This window comes from Venturia canescens, chromosome 1, assembly GCF_019457755.1.
Source record: "Venturia canescens isolate UGA chromosome 1, ASM1945775v1, whole genome shotgun sequence".
NCBI classification, from domain to species: domain Eukaryota; kingdom Metazoa; phylum Arthropoda; class Insecta; order Hymenoptera; family Ichneumonidae; genus Venturia; species Venturia canescens.
Genome location: NC_057421.1, coordinates 18,495,236 through 18,515,075, shown reverse-complemented (window position 1 = coordinate 18,515,075; position 19,840 = coordinate 18,495,236). Strand labels below are relative to the sequence as shown.

The 19,840-nt window shown below is 38.6% G+C and overlaps 1 protein-coding gene and 1 long non-coding RNA gene across 5 annotated transcripts in view; one reads left to right on the top strand and one right to left on the bottom strand.

Moving 5' to 3' along the window:
* qless (decaprenyl diphosphate synthase subunit 1 qless) overlaps positions 1–19,840 on the bottom strand; it is a 45,243-nt gene that overhangs the window by 4,209 nt on the left and 21,194 nt on the right. The window contains exons 2-5 of the mRNA XM_043430583.1: positions 11,947–12,099; positions 8,887–9,020; positions 7,807–7,948; positions 428–517 (exon numbers count right to left, since the gene is read on the bottom strand). Coding sequence (XP_043286518.1) covers positions 428–517; positions 7,807–7,948; positions 8,887–9,020; positions 11,947–12,099 — 519 coding nt within the window. The remainder of the gene's footprint in view (positions 1–427; positions 518–7,806; positions 7,949–8,886; positions 9,021–11,946; positions 12,100–19,840) is intronic.
* LOC122417266 (uncharacterized) lies at positions 126–8,958 on the top strand. Of its 4 annotated transcripts, none has more exons than XR_006262253.1 (3): positions 126–550; positions 7,823–7,999; positions 8,081–8,957. It is a non-coding gene; the product is annotated as an uncharacterized lncRNA (long non-coding RNA). The 4 variants fall into 4 exon arrangements; XR_006262257.1 differs by lacking the exon at positions 126–550 and adding an exon at positions 4,666–4,702 and having other exon boundaries at positions 8,081–8,958; XR_006262256.1 differs by lacking the exon at positions 126–550 and adding an exon at positions 5,292–5,904 and having other exon boundaries at positions 8,081–8,958.

Sequence of the window (19,840 nt, the reverse complement as noted above, 5' to 3'; positions counted from 1 at the left end):
CTTTCTCTGTTTTTCTCGCTCGAGTCACTCAACTCCCGCAATTATCTTTCGCAATCTTCCTCGCGATGATAAATTGCTGCCGTTCTCTCGAATTGTTCGCTTGCTCAGTGTACGCCGCACATGTGCAACGTGCATGTGCACGTACATGTACGTAAAGTGAGAGTTATTACTATCGTTATGAGATTGATTGAATGCTGTTACATCGGGTTCGATAGGATAGTAATCGCATCGACCTCGAAGTAACAACACTTTGAACTGTAAAACCCTCCGGAACTTGCCAATTTTACCCTTTTCTTTCTCACAGTAAATTTCAAATAGAAAAAAATCGTAAATGTTTAATTCTATCGAAAAAATTGAACAAAATATAATTGGACCGGATGTTGCGTTTGAAAGAGAGCCAAATTCGGAAAAATCGTGATGTGATTACCTGACTGAGAACAAGAGTGACATCGTCGTTTTTGAGCCGAGCTATCATCATCGAAGCCACTGCGAGGATGAAATCACCGGTCATGGCAACCTGGAGGAACGACAAATGAATCGATTAAACAGTGTAAGATGCAAAAGAATCTGGAGAATAAGATAAGCAAGAAAAATACTTTTGGGTCCATTTCAAGGGAGCCATTTTTGACAATGATTTTCTCCGATGGAAAATCGAATCGTTGATGAATAACAGTTTTTATTTTTCTTTCGAGACAACGAAAGTGGTGGAATAACTGCAGCTGAAGCGAGAATCGCAGAGCTCGGTTATTAGGTCCATTGACCATTAAAAGAAGCGAATAAACACGCCTGGTAAGATCGCGATTCGAGTTTCCTTTCACCGAAGATCCTTCGTTCGCTACAAATGTGTCCGCCATAATGTGCTTGTCTCGATTCCCGTATCACACGAAACGGATGTACCACTAAAATGAGACTCTGATTCCACAGCATGGAGAAAAATTTTGGCATTTTTAATTACTTTGTGACGATCGGGACGTTAACGTTCGTGTTACTTGTCGAGGAGCTCGTCGTTCGATTCGCTATCAAATTTTTCTTGGCCACTTGGAAAAGCCTTCGGTCCTCTAAAAGTGCACGCGTTCATAGAAATTCACAGTGACGCAAGGAGAAACGGAAACGAGCGATGGATGTTTATCAATCCAAGATCAAGATCTGTCAATTTTTATATGAAACGCTTGAAATTGATGAAGCACATGCACGTTTATAAATTATACGGACTTGGCCCGAATTTTTTACGTTTAACTTGAACAGGCTGCTTGCTGGAATCGTGAAATGGAAATATATTTTTTTTCCGTTTATTTTTGAACTTGCTCGTGTGATCATTTAGTTTTTTATTCTTTCATTAGCTCGAAAAAAACTAGATTAATATCATGATAATTTATTTCATGCCGTTCGAGTGGGAACAAAAATCTAGAAAAAAAACTCCATCGGTGTAAGCTCTCCAACTGGAGGAAAAGTCGTTTTTATAAGTTTTGTTTAATCTGCTCATGAGTCTGCGACAAGCGACGAATTCTGCGAATTTTAGGTCTCAATTTAGTAGGTTTCAATTACTACAGTTTTTATGGCACTCGAATTTTTTCAACGTCTTTTCAACATGAAAAGAAAACGACTTTTCACGATTTCTCGTAGAACATTGCGGTAAGAATAAATAAAAATATCGCGGACCAGTTAAAGTGAATTGTAGCAATTTAAATTCCATGCGGAAACGCACGCGAATCTGATGCACGCGTTTGAAATCACCGTAACGAAAATGCTCGAAATCTAATTTTCGTTGTGATGGCTTAGTTAATAACATCAGGGGAAGCCTCGCACGGAAGAATCAGGCATTAGCTCCGTGTCTCGTGTTCGACCGCAAATTCGGTAATCGGTTTCGTCGTTGATGTCAGTAATAAGTGATTTTAGTTCTCTCTCGCTCGTTCATACATCGAGGCATGTGTATTGTAAAATTTGGAGTTTCCAAATAACCATAAATATTTTGAGTTTCCAAATAACCATAAATATTTTGAGTTTCCAAATAACCATAAATATTTTGAGTTTCCAAATAACCATGAACATTTGCATTTCAGCGTAAGCTTTCATCATTTTCTACACTCGAAAGTGATAATCGATCGAGCGAATGATGAAAAAAAGTAAACAAATTTCATAAATAGCGTATAAATAGATTTTGGAGGGCAATACATTCGATATCACGCGCGTCGGGTCTATCCGAGACCACATGGCCTTAACATATTCGTAAGTTTCACCATTATCGAAGGCGTTTTTGGCGATGTCGGTTCGACACGCGGCGTTCGTAACTCGTCTTTACGAAAAAGAAAAAGAAGAAAAAGCCTTCGCGCTCGGACTTCCACTACTACGGACTATTCATTTTTATGGTCAACCAGTGGAATAAGCTTGTTGCATAAGATTGATATAAGAATTCTCGATGGAGCAGACGTCACGAAAGAATTCCGAACGAAAGAGGAGAAGATCGAACTCGCCAAATGAGTTCTTTAGTAACGGAGCTAAACTTTTTTTTCCAATAAATAAGAAGCTCATCGACTTCATTATACTTAAGGAAGTGAAACTTGGTACCGAATTCGGAAAAAAGAAACAAGTTTTTATTAATTACATCAATATTTTATCACCCGCCCTTCACATTTTATTGCAAGTCCCGAGTGTGGGTAGCGTCGATCGGAAAACGTAGCCTACGGTTTCAAAAAGCGCGCGGTTGCAACGTTGCCATCACGAAAGTAACACATGGGTTAACCTCTCAATAATCACCATTTTTCGTGAAAAAAATAATGAATTACGAACTTTATAAGTATCGAATGGATTTTACGAAGTTGTAAACATATTCAAATATTTTTTTATCACCTACGAAAGTTTCTGCAAGAACTGTTTGTCAATGCCTGCAAATTTCATATATAAAGACGGGAAAACCACTGAAACCGTAAGAGACCGTGTTCATTTGGAGAATGGGTTTTAATTTTTTTCTCACGAACAGAAAGTATCCTCGAATTTTCTTATTATTCGTTACAGTATTGAAAAATGTTAAATAAATCGTAATCTCATTGGTAATTCGATTACCAGATGAGCTTCCTTAAGTAACAGAATTTCATTGACCAGATGGCATAATTATTGAGCGGTCAGTGTACTTTTAACCCGTCGGGGTTTTGATCTTTCCTTATTCTCTAGCCAAAAACTCGCGTGGACTTCGCACGTGGAGTATTGTCTGAACGATGATCTCATTTTTTTGCTTTCGCATATATTTTTCGTTCTTCGAGAGTTTGCCAAGAGGCGTTACGTCGCTGAGGTTGCACGCTCACCCGTGTACACATGAAACAGACGGGCCGACATGAACGATCTCGTGAATACTCGTTGGATATCGATGTCGATGTCCTTGTCGACAAAGTGCTATGAGGCCCAACGTCTCCCAACCCACTCCGTGTTAACGCTAAGTATTATACTTGAGCAACAGACCTCACCCGTTTAGCGTCTCGTTAATGCGCTACCGTTGCACAATTTATTAGACTCTTTATGGGTTACGGTCCTCTTAATGCGCGACGTACAAAGTTAGCGTGAAACGAGAATCGCGATGTGACTTTATACGTTATTCTGGATTATACGAGATTTGAAATTTCGATAATTTTGTGTATCGCAGCATGAGACATTTTCTCATGCTACGACTCTCTTTTCTAAATTTCGACCAAGCGGTTAACGCTCGTGGAAATTCGTGGCTAAACTGATCGCTCGACAATCACAATTATTCTGCACTCCCTGATATAATTTCACAATAAAATCACATTGATATTTCTCTGTTCGAACCATCAGAAAGAAATGATGACGTTGAAGATTGCAACGTTGGTCCAATAGTTCGAGTAATTCTCCAATTTCGTTCCCTGTCGAATTGGCAATTCGTAATTTTTCAACCTGCACCGATACTTCGTGAAATAAAAATTGGTGATTCGTTCTCGTTCGTTTCGTTGGACCCCAACGTTGCAAACCTCAGCGTCGTAAAGAAATGGAATTCCAACGAATCCTTCCAAAAGTATTTCACTCGTTTTCATGACATTTTGAATTCGTAGCCAGACGTTCCATCAGCCAAGACAGTCTTAGGCGTGACCCTTTATTCCAATATTCAATAATACGTGAATATCTCAGAAAAAGAAATTCCGGCTGAGCCACAGACTCTCACCCAACACCATCGACGACAGTATCAATAAAAATTCCGTTAACAGATGAATCCGTTGCCGTCGAAAAAATAAGTCAGCCGACGTCAAGACTGTTAATTGTGGTCGAGAAAATTCGTATTTCCCACATGTGAACAGGAGGATCAACCTCAACGTGTTAAGAATTCATACACGTTTATTACAAAACCGCCGCAGTGCGTAGCCACAAGAAAGGAAAATTATAAAATCAATGAAAAAAATGAACGTATTACGCTAAGAAATATTCTCGACAGATTAACCGCAGAGTAAAACGAATTAGTTTCCGTTCATTTCGCATCTTTGTAATTCGTCTTTAGCAGAAACTGCTCAATAACACTCGCTATTGTTAGCACCACGAGTCTGTGGTTTTTCGTCTTTTTCTCAACGTCTCGTACGAACGAGCATATTTCCATGAGAGTGAGAAAGACACGTCCGTATGCAAAAAACCGAGTACAAATAACGATATGAGTAAGAAACAGTGAAGAGAAGACCGGGACAGGGATTCGAGTGGCTTAAAACAGGTGCGTGCGCGACGATTATCGCGCAACTTGGAGAATTCGTATTCAATGGTGTCGCAAGTTGGTCATCGTCGCGTCGGGTCACGATGCGATACGATCGGGAAAGTCAGCCACGGAATCTCATGGATTTTTCATTCTCTACTATTCGTACCTTCTCGTTTCACATTTTCTTCAATCCCTGCACACATGTTCGTGCAGTAATGAGCATGTGTTTGTAAGGAATAGAGATAATGAAAGAGAGAGGGAGGGAGAGAGAGAAAGTTGCAGAGTGCGAGTAAGGCTGGATCTGACAGCTTCATGTGCTGATAATCGACGGTATTCTCGTTGCTATGTACTTGACCTAGCGCTAGACTCGAGAAAAACGCGTTTCCAGCAGTCGCGGTGACCGATCCATGTGCGCGAGACGTGTAGTTATAAGGATAAGTGCGAATACTTAACTGACAGCTGTCTCTGTCACATTACGCAAGTCTTTATAAGCATAGAGTTAAGTCCAGCATGTAAAAAACGCTTCATTACAGCTCGTGCATTCTACAATAAACGGTTTTTGCCCTGCAGATTGAAAGGGCGTGTCCAAGAAGATTTGAATCCTCGAAAACGAATTTTCTATGTGAGAATTCGATCGATATTCTTGTAGGACTTCAATATTAAAGTGCGCGGTGGGAGGAGATCGTGAAAGAGTGTGAACCGGCGGAGAATGTGTGCGAGCCCGATCCGCAATGGTCTCGTTTCATCGACGTCCATGTTCACGTTTTTATGGATATAAATCCTGTACAAAGTCCGAGATCAAGGAGTTAACGAGCTAAGACTCAATTTCAAGATGTGCGGTTTAACGAACGCACGCGTGGATTCCGATTGAGTTATTCACGACGATTACGAGCGCGATGCAATCTCGTATTTCTTCTTCGACCTCGACTTACTGTGCTCAAACGAAAATTCCTGCGCTTTGAACTTTTGTTTTCCCATTCACTCGCACCTGTTTCATTAGTTTTCTTAGCTCTACAGATCTGCTTTTTTCTACCTCGAAATCTGCATAAACGGAGTTAATTGTATGAACATTTTGTCCTGCGAATTAATACTTCACTGGTGAAGTGAATTCCGCTTCCTGAAACTTCCGGATCCGAGCAATGAAAGTGCCACGAGTTTCGCATATAGGTCTACACAGCTTGGCAAACCGAGTCACATCAGTTTCGCGCTATTGCGATCCGGTTGGGTGAGAGAGTTTCAATGGATACAGGGAAGACCGGGGCAAAATGGGCTACTTCAAAAACTGCGGAAATGATTTTTTCTACTCATGCAAATTAGTATATTTTTAAAAAAAAAAAAGAAATCATTTCTAAGTTTCCAAAAAACATTCAAAAAGGAAGAAAAAGAATTGAAAAAAGGGAAAAATTTTGAAGGAATTCCACATATTTTTGACTACTTTTCGAAGGATTGGATTGAAATTTTAGTAGAGCAAAAAATTCAGCAATTTTTGACCCCCGTTGCGCTCCACGAAAATGGTTATTTTTTTCAATTTTTTTTTTTTTGTTATTTCGAAAACTACTAAAAATGACAGCACGTTTCTTAGTGTTTGAGAGCAAGCAACAGATGAAGCTTCTCAAACCTAAAAAAGCACGATTTTTCCTTTGATACCCCATTTTGCCTTGGTCTCCCTTATATACATGCAATGTCCACATATATCGCAACTCGTGTATACAGATATTTGATATTGCATTGGTATTAAGTAGCAGTGTGCTCGATACGAGTTCTCGGCGATGTCTGATCCAAGAAATGATTGTCTTTCGTAGCCATGTGCTAAACGCGATAGCGGGACAACTTTCCTGGCTCTTTCCAACTAGATTATATCGCGATACGGAAGAGGAAACCCGGGAAACCCTTATTTGTCTATCGACGGAGGTCTCGGTTTTAAAAGAAACTCGGTATTTTGCTCTGAAAAAGTGTTTACCAAGTATTTAGTATTCGAACCGTAGGAATGAAGGTTTTAATATTGACACCGAGGTACCGTCCACTTTAAGGCTCTGTCCAAAAGCAACGCTGCTCCAAACAGCACTACTCTCAAATTTGCAAAGTCAATACGATGCAATATGCCTCCTCTTTTGTCATTAATAATCTGTGCTATCCGCCTAGACATGTTAAAGAGTAGAGACGTTATTCATGCATAAAATAAAAATCTTCAGAGTGGAAATGTTATCGAGTAGGTTTATAACAGTCGAGTTTTATAATACAGCGAAAATTCTACTCTCAGTAAATGTACCCGACAACAGTTCTCCTCTAAATACATGTTGAACGAGCGGAATCGTTATCGAGTAGGGCTGCGATGAGTATAAATCGCTGTTATGTGAGAAAAGCTTCTGCTTCTGCCATTTTTCCAACTTCTATCGTTAATATCTCTTTCAAACATTCAGCAACCCTTTATTTGTGTCGTCGCATGGACTCCTTACCTTTTGCTTTTTATCTATGAGACAGTTTGCATCAGGAATTTAGAATTATTCAGTACATGAATTATAATTCATAATTCATATTCAATAATTATTGAATAGAAATGTAGTGATGATGGAATCTCCATAAGCTCCCGTATAAATTTTACGATTTTTTAAGTTTTGGTTCTTCAGTAAATGTTCGATAACCTGACCTGGAATTTCGCCAATCAATTTGCATGCACTTACTTCACTGTTATTTGAAATCAGTCATTTTTAGAACATTCGGGTGCATGAAAGGAGTACCTTATCTCCAATATCTCTACTCATGATAATTTCAGAACATATCTCATCGTGAGTAGAAATATTGGAGATCGTGGATTATACATTGGTAGACGTAGAGTCGTTATGAATTTCGGAGTAAAGATTTTAGAAGCAGAGTTGTGTTCGAGCAGAGGCGTAGTAAAGAAGGTGGTTTTTAGTCTGCCGAAAATGTTGGTTTTGGTCGAGTCTTTTCATTTACGAACTTTCTGTTAGTGAAACTGATAATTTTAGTCCCAAAACTGGGAAAAAGCGCGGTTGAATCGATAGATGTTCGATGGGGTTATCAATCATCAACAATTATGAGACCTCGGAGCAAGTTTTTGTAGTTTATTTCTACATGAAATTATACAAGATGGGAAATTTTACCTTTTTGTGACTCCAGACCACGTTCACGGAAGGTTTACCCCGCCTGAATTCTGATTGGTCGATAACGTCGTCGTGTATGAGGGATGCGCTGTGAATCATCTCGGAGATCATCGCCACTTGACGCTGCGATGCCAAGAGATCGCTGGGCAGAGAAAGCAAATGGAAACTCGTTATCACAGTGACTAAATCGAAGGTGACAAATGAAATTTTTATAATTTCGACGCAATGGCAAAAACAATGAAGAAATAATAGAATTCAAATTTATCATCTGCAGCTTGAGCAGATCATGCACATTTTTTGCAACGATTGCGGCTCTGTCTCGACAACATATCTCGCTTTGACCACACTTCGTATGTAATCCACGAGGATGATTTACGAGAAATTTTCGCAACACTGTTCGCACATCTCGAGGCTCACCCGAGCACACGTTTATTTACTTTCCTCGGCTCCTCCCGAGAAACGAGTCGCGAAGGACCAGAACGTCAAATGTTTGTTGAATCCATTCTCAGGTTCCGAACAATGCAAAGTTTTTCAATTTTACCAGGTGCTCGTTACAACAAACAACGACGACTCGTCAAAATCGCTTGCACCTTTTGTTGCTCTGAGAATATTCAACGCCGAAGGTTCAATTTTTAACACGGAATATCGTCGAGTGAAGCAAATTGGTATAAAGTTTTTCACTTCGTTGGTTGAGTTGGAAAATTAAAGTTTGCCCGTTCCGTTGTCATTGCTTTTCTCGATACCATAAAATACCGGAAAATTAATGGATTTTGAAGATCATTACGAACAAATAGAGCCATAGCTCGACATATTTCTGCTCTTAAATCAATGCTTAAACATACAGTTTCACAATATGAGACTTATAAAAGTGGGGAGTTACATGAATAAATTACGTTTTATGTCATTTTTTTCGTCGTAAAAATAGTGCGATTGGAAAAAATCGTTTGACTCGATTTTCATTAAAAGTTTCAACAATAATTTTACACCCAAGTATTTTTATGCTTGGTTCAATTCACACGGAAAAAATAACTGCAGCGTACGTAAAAGAAGAGGTAAACAAGTCGAGACGGTAGGACTCACTTTCTTTCCTTGTGGTAATTGATGGCCCGAGCCATCAAAATCGCTACCATTGGACGTAGCGCCTTTCCCTGACCGTCGAAGTAGTACGTCGCTATCTTCTGGAGTTCTTTCTGCGTTGTATTCGTCACGAGTTCCTGTAATCAGGCGATCACTGTAAAAATTGGGTTATTGCGAAGGAGAAATATTTCGCGTCATTGCGACGATCATTTGGGAACGAAACATCCGTGGGAGGTCGAGCGTGATTCGTAAGTTCAAGCGTAAAATGGCTAATAAACATGGGCAAAAAGTCCGGAGAAGTGCGCTCGATAATTTCTTATGTCCAGCGAATAAATTGCGCGATAAAGACTCAAAAAGACGACACTAAACGATCCCTTCGACCTTGACTCGATTTCGTGTTGAGAGAAGCCTGCCGAGGTTCGAGAAAATTGTCCGACGTCGCGTTCTTCCGATTTTCCACTCCACCAATCCGTGAAATTGACTGTTTCCGAGATGACGAAGATAAAAAAGAATTTTTCGAAATGAAAAGGGAATAAAAACAGAAGTACGGAGTGTTCTGCTGTGCGCGCAATTCTGAAAGACTCGCGTCGTCTTCGAGGCGACATATTTTTTCGTCTTTTCTCTCCGTTACGCAAAACTCTCGAATGCATTTGGATCTCATCTTTATCCGCTCACAATCTTGTCCTCTTGCACAAATTTTTCAAACGCAAAGCCCCAGCCGTGACAAAACGTTCGTACGCTTGTTTTTCTATTTACTTCTTCGTACAATTGCGATAGTCCAGACGGGAAAAGAATTGAAATATAGAATAAAACGGCGGCGAATACGGTCCGCATGGAACATGCGAAGTACTTTGGATTCCACTCGCGGACGAGGCCTATGAAAGTCTCCGTTGGAATTTGGCCAAACTCGTGAGCAATGCGTTTACGACCACTCTTCCAACTTTCTTACGCTTCTTTTTTGCTGCCCACTTATCAGTTTCCCTGCGCTGCGCACTCGTAATAAATTTAAGCATCAGTACACATCCTCACAAAATCAGTGTATCGTTTCCCCAACAAAAAGATCAAATGCTCTCAACGATCTTTGATCAAATGGCGGTATGCATCGAGTAAATAATTGTCAGATTCCATTTCGCTGATTTATATTTTTCGTTATAAATAAACAACGCCATAACTGAAAATCTCGGAAAAGTTATTTTTGCGAGTAGAATCAGCTCATGGAATCATTGGAATTAACAAAAGATTTTGACTTTCAAAATTAACGCGAAAATAAAACGGTTAATGACCGGGCTTTTGAGCTTCGTGCATTCCATTGCGCTGTAGTATTACGCTCTCGTGACTGCAGAAGAATCGAACACAGAGAAGAGCTGTTGGGAGTATTTTTGTAAGAAATTTTATGGTTTCCAGGACTGGTTACGTGATCGTTAGTGCCATCTCGGCCCTCTTCGACTCCCAATGCAGTGCTGTTCCCATAAAATCATCGCTGGAATTGAAGATAATCTGAATAGTCATTCGCGTATATGAGTTCGTAACCGTTGGAATTATAAGAGAATTTGTCGAACAATGCGCCATCGGTCGGTCTACCATTCTGACAGGTGCTTTCTACCGTCCCCGCCCCTAAATTAAATACGCGTGAACGAGTCCAGCCGTGAGTAAAAGTTCAAAGCGTATGCGAACCGCGAAGTTGGACGAGAGACCAAGTACGTTGCGCCGATCTCAATTGTAGCGAGGAGAACTTCGTATTCTGCTTTCGCTTGAGTCAACGCTGCGTATGAAACTCGTTACTCGGCGAAAGATACGTTGATTAATTTGAGTTGAGTTTTTGACTCGTTTCATAGAATTTTTTATTCATTTTTTTAAACGTTTTTCTCATCTTCTTCAGTTTATATTCGAAAGAATGAGAGCCACGGTTGTAAAAATTGAATGTTGAAGAATAAAAAATTGTAGAAATATTGAAAGATTTTTTAAATGAAGTCATATTTATACCACTTATTTATTACAATAATAGCTTGCGGGCTTGGATGAAGGATTTGTGAAAATTTTGATTAAAAAAAAATTGGCGACAGTTTTAATGAAAAATTCATTTTTTGATGTTCTACATATTTTCGGTTTTATTGTTAAAATTTTTTTGTTTTCCAACAAAGTTCGAAATCCTTCGTCCAGGCCCGGGCTATTATTATAATAAATAAGTGATATAAATTTGGTGTGAATCAGATTAATAGTTTTTTAGGGATCGTGTCCACGGCAAAGTTATTTTTCAAAAAAGGTGATTTTGAGCTAATCGCGCTTAAAGATTCAAGTATTAGACGACCAGTTGAAATACCCATAACTACGAATCTAATTTTCGATTTTCCGCTCATCACAAGTGTATATAAGCCCTTAATTGTAATCAATAAAACCAATCTCATTAAAGCCAAGGTAATCGATTTTGCAAACCCTGTTAGCCAACAAGTCTGCAAAAATGAAGAATCCTCAACGGACCAAAGTGGTACTTGTATAAGTATAAAACTTTGTAAACTGTATCCTGGGACTTTTCTCAAATTCATGGGAATTCGAAACAAATTTTGAGTTTACTGAATATTTGAAACAGTTACATTTTTTTCTAAAATGATGCAACACGTTGAATCGTGCAGTTCAAAAGTTTATGCCGAACGTCATCATATTTTTCTGTCGTCCGGTATATTTTTCTTTGCTACGAATTGTATTTTCATGGTTTATGAATTTAAAAGATATTTCCATGATTATATTTGTACATCGAGCAAGGTAACTGAGAGTCCATTAACGATCAAGATTGCTTCAATTTGAATGTCACGTTTCGAAAAAAAATGAGAAGCAAAATGAAAGAAAAACATTAATTTGGAAAAAAAATCCACTCACACATAACGAGGCGAGTGATTAACGTAATTAATAGCTAGAGCAGCGATAAGAAATTGCGTTTATTCGAAATAGTCGACACCGCATTGCGAGCGAGTTGGATGACCGAGTGGGGGCAAAGAGAAAACTCGGAGGGAAAGGGGAAGATCGGTGAGCGAGGTGGGAGGAAAAAAGAGAAAGGTGATAGATTACTTGTCTTATGTTGTCGTAGACGTCCTTGAGGTCGTCGTCGAGAAGCTGGTAAGGGTTGACCTGGTAATCGGGCAAGGATCCCGGCTGTTGGGTTTGCATCGAGCTCATTGTGCGGTTCGAACAAATTCTACGATCTCTGGCCTCTGCATCGTTCTAGAAAAAGAAGGAGTCGATTCATTAAAATTTTTATATTTCTGACGAATGTGCAGTGTGTATGAGAAGAAATGACGCAAGTCGCTGTTGAATGATAATCGGAGAAGAGAAAATTCGACACAGTTTTCGAGCTTCGAAGCATGAGTCTGAGCGCATTAATGCTTTTACTACTTACTAAGGCTATGCGCGAACTGTCTGACTAAGCGGCGGATTTTTCACTGGCTCACTAGTCGCTCGCCCGGAGCGTGAGCTTCTCTACTCACTGAGAACGTTAAACGTCTTCAATGGTTCGCGGTTTTGAGATTTCAATATAGAGATTGCGATTGAATTTTTTTTAACGGTAAATGCAAACTCTAATATTGTTTAAACGATAATTATTAGTCAAGTATGATTTCTTACTCTTCAAGAGTCAAATGGGCACTGTAGTCACAATAGAAAATGAATTTTGCCTGGAGCGAGTGACATTTGAACACTTTTTCTACGGTGTCCGTTGACTTTTTAAACTTTTCAATGAATTTGTAGGTTATGCAACTTTCGTTCAACGACTATGTCGCCAAGGTACTACAATTATACATTAAGAATTTGTTGTGGGGTTTCAAGTGTTGACAACACTTAAAATTCCATTATCCATTGTCTACGTGAATCGCGCAGAAATGTGGTGGCCATCATTTTCGTTATGAGCTGAAGTGGACGTTAGCCAATTACGACCGCGTGATAAACGAGTAAATTAATACATCGAATATATTCACGGTATTCTCGAAATTCCTTGCTTTTTAGTACAATTTTACTTTCATTTTTTTCGCACGTATATAGTCTCAGGGTCTGAAAAGTATCCTCACCAACGCGGAATTCTCGATTTCGTAACTAATTAATAGAAACTTTCTCACAACACGCTCCAAGTTTTCGCCATTGAACGATTCAACGTTTTATTCGCTACAGAAACAAGTATTTGTCATTTAAATGAAATCGATGACCCGGAAGTAATTGATGCGAATAAATTCATCGATTCTTTCCCATTTACGACGCGCTCATTCCTTCGTATAAAATTGCAATCCTGCAAAAGTAGAAAAACTTTCAAAAGATCGTCAAATCTGTCGCTTAAAAAGCGCCATTCAAGTCCCTGTTATTCGACCAGCCGTTTCAACTGTTCAACTTTGAAAGAAAAACCATCGATACAACGAGCATAGAAAATCAGCGTCTTTGTCTGAGCACGTTCGTCGCTTTTCTACTCAGCAGTAAAACATTCCATTAACTCGTTCTCTGACGATATACCTGTGCAAACGATCGCATCAATATAAGATGGGAAAAGGAGGGTTATTGCGCTATCGCCTTTCGTTCAGGATCATCTCTCGCAACGTGTGACCGCATTTTTAATCTCGTCACGACGGTACCCCTTTTCTCATATCCGTTGGATTCCCTGTAGGTCAAGAGTGCCTCGAGACTTGTATTTGCAGCGGAAAAAGTCGGGTTCGCGTCATGATCGCGATGAATTGATTGCGCAAATGTCGTAACGAATCGTTATATCGAATCGTACGTGTTATTCCTATTCATTTTTACTTTCTATTGTGCATGGATGATTCAGGAATCTTGGATTATTGTTTTTTTTTCTTTTAATCGCGTGACGTCATTAGCGTATTCCGCGTGGCTTTGGTTAACCATTTCGAGTCCCTCTTTGATGATAATTGTTGAAAAATAAAGCAACAACTACAGAAAACTAATCGAAAAATAAATCAACGGATATTTTCCAAGTGCACGGAGAGAATGAAATTAAATAATATTCATTGTTCAAAGTAGAAACTTTTACCGGAGTACGTTTAAAAGTATGTCTAAAAGAAATGTCCGGTTAAAGGTGCCGTACTTTCGAAGATTATTTATATATTTATTTCGCAAATATTACATGAGCGCCGCGGCGAATTTTACTGCGCTGCACTGTTAAAATTTCCGTAAGAATGTTTGCGCCAGGATGCGGCGATAATAGGAACATGGCAATGCTGTCGCTACACCAGCCTTTTTCTCCATTCTTTTTATATGCTCGGCAGCTCTTCGTCGAAGTGTATAAATCACCGATTTAATGTGCTACGAAATTCGGAAGCGAGTGATCGATAGCTACATTGGGGCGAAGACATTTTACCATAACGCACCATAAAGTTTACTAAACGTTTTGTAAATTTTAGTATACCGTAAATTTCACTATCTGCAGTATTTAATATTATAAAACTGTAAATTCCTTTGTCACACGACAAAGTTTATGGATTTTGTTCAAATGTGTCGAAATTCATTATCCGGTTGTTCGCATATTAAAACGACGAGGGGGACGTTCTAACACCTCCGCTGTGGGATATGACGGTATGTTAAAAAGTATAAGAGTACGAAATTGTTGATATTTTATAGATACAGTAATTGGAAAGACACGTGAATGCTGCAGCCTTGTAATTCTTGGAGAGAGTCGATAAACCCGTCGCGGTCGGTACGAACGCTTCGAATACAGCAGTGCAAAGATATTTTCACATAATTGGTTTATGATTGCAGATTTAATGGTACGATATATAAACTGCATTGAGAAAAAAAGGTCAAGCGTGGTTGAAGGTTCTCGATTCCATCGATTATTTCGCTATGCTAAAAACCATTATTTTCATAGGCACGAGTTTTTAAAGAAAAATTGTATTCGTAGAAACGAGAGTCATTGAAAATTAGAAGGTGTAGTACGTCCGAAGGTTCGAGCTCAATTAAACAGAACTGTGTACGCGTGTATGTATTTTGTTATCGGAATTTCTAAATGAAGTACTCACACAGCACGGGAGGAAGGGAGGACGCATGGCACACTCTCGTTGAGCAACTTTGTAACGCCTCAGATGCCTTTTCAAGCGTGATATACTGTTACTTTAAAACGATTGAAATTCACGCGTGATAAAATCATCGAACGGTCTCATTAACGGAAAACCTCGTGGGTCGAACTAGATCACCACACGAAAGCAAGTTCAAACCACTCTCAAACTTTTACTTTTTGCTTCCAGTTGCTAGTTATGTACTGTGCTAGCAAAACTTTAGTTGTAGTGCACATTAGTGAGATCGTACACCGATCGTGATTCCATTTAGAACGAACACATATATATATCGATGCTAGGATTTCAAAAATTGTATCAAAATAATTACTCTCGAATCACGAATACACGGAGAAAAGGGAATCGTTTTGTAGAGTGAGGAATACATTATTTTTCAAGAATTTTCAAAGTATTTAGCCACCGATTACAAACAGCATAGTATTTTTTGAATTTTCCTATTTTTCGTCCCTTCTAAGTAGCTTTATGTAGATAGCAAAAAGTGATGCACGTAAGAACTAATATATTTCGTTTTGATTTCGAGCGTTATTCATCGTGTCAGGCTAGCACTTACTGATGAGTGGAAACGACGCTGAAGTTTGCAACGTTGGAGTCCAACGAAATGAACGAAAAAAATCTTTGCGATTCACCAATTTTTTTATATTTCACGACGTATTGGTGCAGGCTGAAAAACTATAAATTGCCAGCTCGATAGAGAACGAAATTGGAGAATTACTGAAATTATTGGAGAGTTTTTTGAGATCACTTCGTTGGACTCCAACGTTGCAAACTTCAGTGTCATGAGTGGAAATGTATTGTAAATCATAAATTTTCACTGTCAGCTGTCAGACATTTTACCATACATGTGGTTTTTTTCAGGGTTGTCCGAGTATACTTAACAATATAAACATTTGAAGTGGCTGAACACATTTTTTATTATGCTTATAGAGAAAAACACTCTTCAGTCTTTTGAATAAAAGGCATGAGTATTGGTTTTTTTTTTACCATAGTGAATAGAACAATTCTTATTATTGCTCTTCGAATTAATGCTGCAACCCAGTACGTATATACTGTCCCCTTATTTTCTCCGTGTACGATGATTAACTTTGTAAAGTTTTTCAATTGTTCGTGACTTTTGTAAGGATTATTTTAAGCCTTGAATTCACTGTTTTTTGCATATTATTTAATGCAAGTGAAATCGAAAGGGAAGAGAATAAATGAGTTCTCCACGCAGTGATGAGATTGAGGCACATTTTTAAAAAATTCGCTCCTTTTGCGATGTTTCAGATGCATCAAGAATGTACGCTGTAATTTAGTACTATAATTACAGGATGTTTCATACGCGAGGTCAGTTTTTGTCTTCTTTTCGATTGACCATGAGAAGCAAAACGGGAATGTGAAAACGGAATTACATCGCTTCGTGGGTGAACGAGTAACGTGATCTTTCGACAATAAACTAAGCCGCGAGTTGGCATGCACAAAGGTCAAGGCACGGCGTTTTGAGTCATCGAATAATCACTCGCAGTCCACGGGGGTGATTTCAAAAAGGATACAAGCAAATTATCGAAGATTTTGCTATGATAAAGAATTTGTGAATGCTCATTAATTCTTCGCAACCTCGTGGTTCAGGAAGTGAATAAAAAAGCAATGAATTATAAAGCCTTCAACATTTTTCTTTTCTCAAGATATTAAAAGGTCTTCCAGGAACAGAGAATTCGATGAAGTGGCAAACAGTGAGGTGGCTGCGATGGAACAGGCTTACAAAAATGCACAAAGCTATTCGTAGCAGACATTCAGGACTAAAGTGACGTCTCATACGATTTAAAAAAGCATAGAAAAGATCGAATATCCGGTTTTCGGTTGCCTCCTTAATGTTGTATAAATCGTAGCACACGAGGATTGGATCTCATCCAGACATTACTGTAAAATTAAAAAACCGGTATTCCAGACAGTCTGCGAACTGCAATCGCAGCAGATTTCTTGAATATTTGATGATATACGTTCGGCCGCGAGTGTCGAGTATGTTCGTTGAACCACCAATCCAGAATAAACTCGTTTCACGAATTTAATTTACAGCAATTTTGACGCTCTTGATGCTAGACTCGAGGAAAAAAAGGAGCTGGATAATTAAATAGTGGAATTGCCGAGGAAAAAATATCGACAGATGTAAATAATCACACGTTAATGCCGACGCCGTCAACTGTCCTAGGATTCCAAGTATTTAGGACGTGTTTTGCGTCCACGTGCGTACTCAAAGGATTTCAACTCCAGTGACTCGGGTCACGAACGCACGTCAAAAGCCATTAAGGCTTATCCCGACATTCATAATGATTAATATTCATCGTGTACTAACACGCCAAATGAAGTGTATGAACGACGGGCACACTGATTGCAATTAGCGCAAACTGATCTTTCTCCCTTCGAGTTAAAACGTCGCTTCACGCTGTTTACACGTATTTTATTCCTAACGAGTGGCAACGACAGTTGCCAGCTGATGTTCAATTATTCCTTGTCAGTGAATCTCACCTGTGATTCAACAGGCTCCAGAGAACTCGAAATCATGAATACTGCAGCTTTCACAACGAAATGAACATCCAACGAGTCCGAATGAATAAACTTTTGACAAAAAATCCTGTTTTTTTTGGTCTTTCTATTGTCAAATCCTGACAATCGTGAGACAACAATAGAAACTTGAGGTGAATTTTTGCCTCACTATTCTCTCGCTTTCATGAATAATTGAAACGATAAAAAATGCGATAACAATATTTTTTTTATCGTTGGCATTTGATGATTCATCGCATATTCCTTCCAGGTTAAAGATTCTCATTAATTTTGTGGTGATAATCGAGTTCATTTTATACGCTGCACACACAATTATTGATGTAATATTTCATTACAAAACTATGAAAAAAAATCGAAGTTACGTAAAATGGAGAGTATAAAAATAAAAAACTTTATTTACGGTCAGCACGAGAATAAACTATATTCCAGTAATTTGTGGTATCTCGAAGAATACACTTGCCGCACAAAAGTTACGTAGCTAATTAGCATAGCACCAATGCGTGTTCCCACAAATGTTGAGGTGCGTGAAACCGAACGCTATTGCTTTTAATATAAGAAAAATACGTCTGAGAATGGGACGAGCTTCAAGAATATCCATCGCCCAGCGATTAGAACGAAAGAGAAAATGTTTGCCGACTCTTTGAAACGAATCAGCTCAAATTCATGATAGAAGCATTGGAAAAAAAGATGTTTCAGTGCGTCTCTTTTTTTTATTTGTAGCCATAAGAATTATCAAAGTTAGCAATTGACATTGAAACAAAAATCATGCATGGGAATTCAATGGTAAATTTGAAACGACGATGAGCAATAAAACTGACGAAATCAGACATCAGTTTCATCGAAAAACATCTTTCATAACGCAACTCCGAGTTTACTCGGTGGGAAGAAAGCGTTTCATCCGGCATACGTTTGTCTTCCGAGGATTCTTGTCCCTCAGAGGCAAGGGAAAACTGAATTTTCTTTGCGAACACCCATTTCGATGCTCGTCAGTTGAAATGTTTTAATCACTGTCTCTGGCTTCGCACAAGAACGTAAAATCTCATATGTCTGAGCTGCGGGACAATTTTAAGGCGTGATGACGCTCGGAATGCCCGATTATAATATGTCAAATAACCAAATCGCAGAAAGATCGATATTTCGAAATTTCAAATGTTGTAACATCAGATTGGAGGAAAACAAGTAATTTGCAATGCTTATTTTTGATAGACTACTTAGCAGATCACTTGTTTAACCGAATATTCCTTCTTTGAATTCTTATTTACTCGAAAATATATATTTCGACAGTTTTCATTTCGAATGCAACTTTAACAGATCATACGAATGTCAAAAGTGCACATTTTCAATTTCAAAATGGAGAGTAGTTGTTTTATAGACAGACCAGAATATAGAGTAGCAAAAGCTCGAAAGTGAATTTTTCGAGCCTATAAAACTTAGATATGCAGAACGGCGATAGCCCAAAAAGGCAAAAGTCAAAATGGTGATGTTTGAAATTGGAGATCACCAGTTTGAGTAAGTGAGTGAGCGAGATGCGTGTATTTTGAGCTACGCTACATTTCTTAAATATGATCGATCGATTGTCTAACGTTTCGCAACTTTGGCAATTCGACTTTTCGGTGTATCGGTATTTCAACCTCAGTAATATTTACTCATTCGTAATTATATTTTCGAAATTGTCAATATTCAGAGTATTGCTGATTGTAGTAATTCATGAATCGAAAGAGTCGAATTTTCGGAAAACCGATATTCTAGTCTTCGTTCTAGGGGCAAATTCTTACGTTCTATTTTTCGAAGTTTATAAACTTAAGATTTTAGCTGTTCGAAATTTCAGTCATTTTAAAATTTTATTTCCACCCCGAGTAACGAGACTTGCTGAAAACAACTCCCCATAGGAGTAGTGCACGTATATAACTCTTCCGTCGTGTGAGAGTCGGTGAAAGTGCGAGTAGGTTACATACATTCGGGACCTTCCGACGTTATACGATATACAACGTGTATTTTGGTGGCTACAACCCGGACTAGTACACCTGCACCAGAAAAAAAATTGACATCATTCGTTGTGTCACCCAAATATTCTCATTTACAATCTTCCACATCGTAGATCGGCGTGTGAAACTTTTCGAGCCATTGATTATTAACTGCGCAATATTTTCTGTACTTACGAAACCAAATTCAAATGGACTATAAAACTTTTGAAGGTATACGACTTCGACGTATTAGTTTAATTAACGAGATGAAAAATTAACATCAAAGAACCAAGAATATGCAAATGAAATTCATTTTGAAATTTCGTGGTATCATTCGATAATTTTTCTTTTCAATTATCCTAAATAAAATTCACTTTGATATTTCGTAGTGTCATT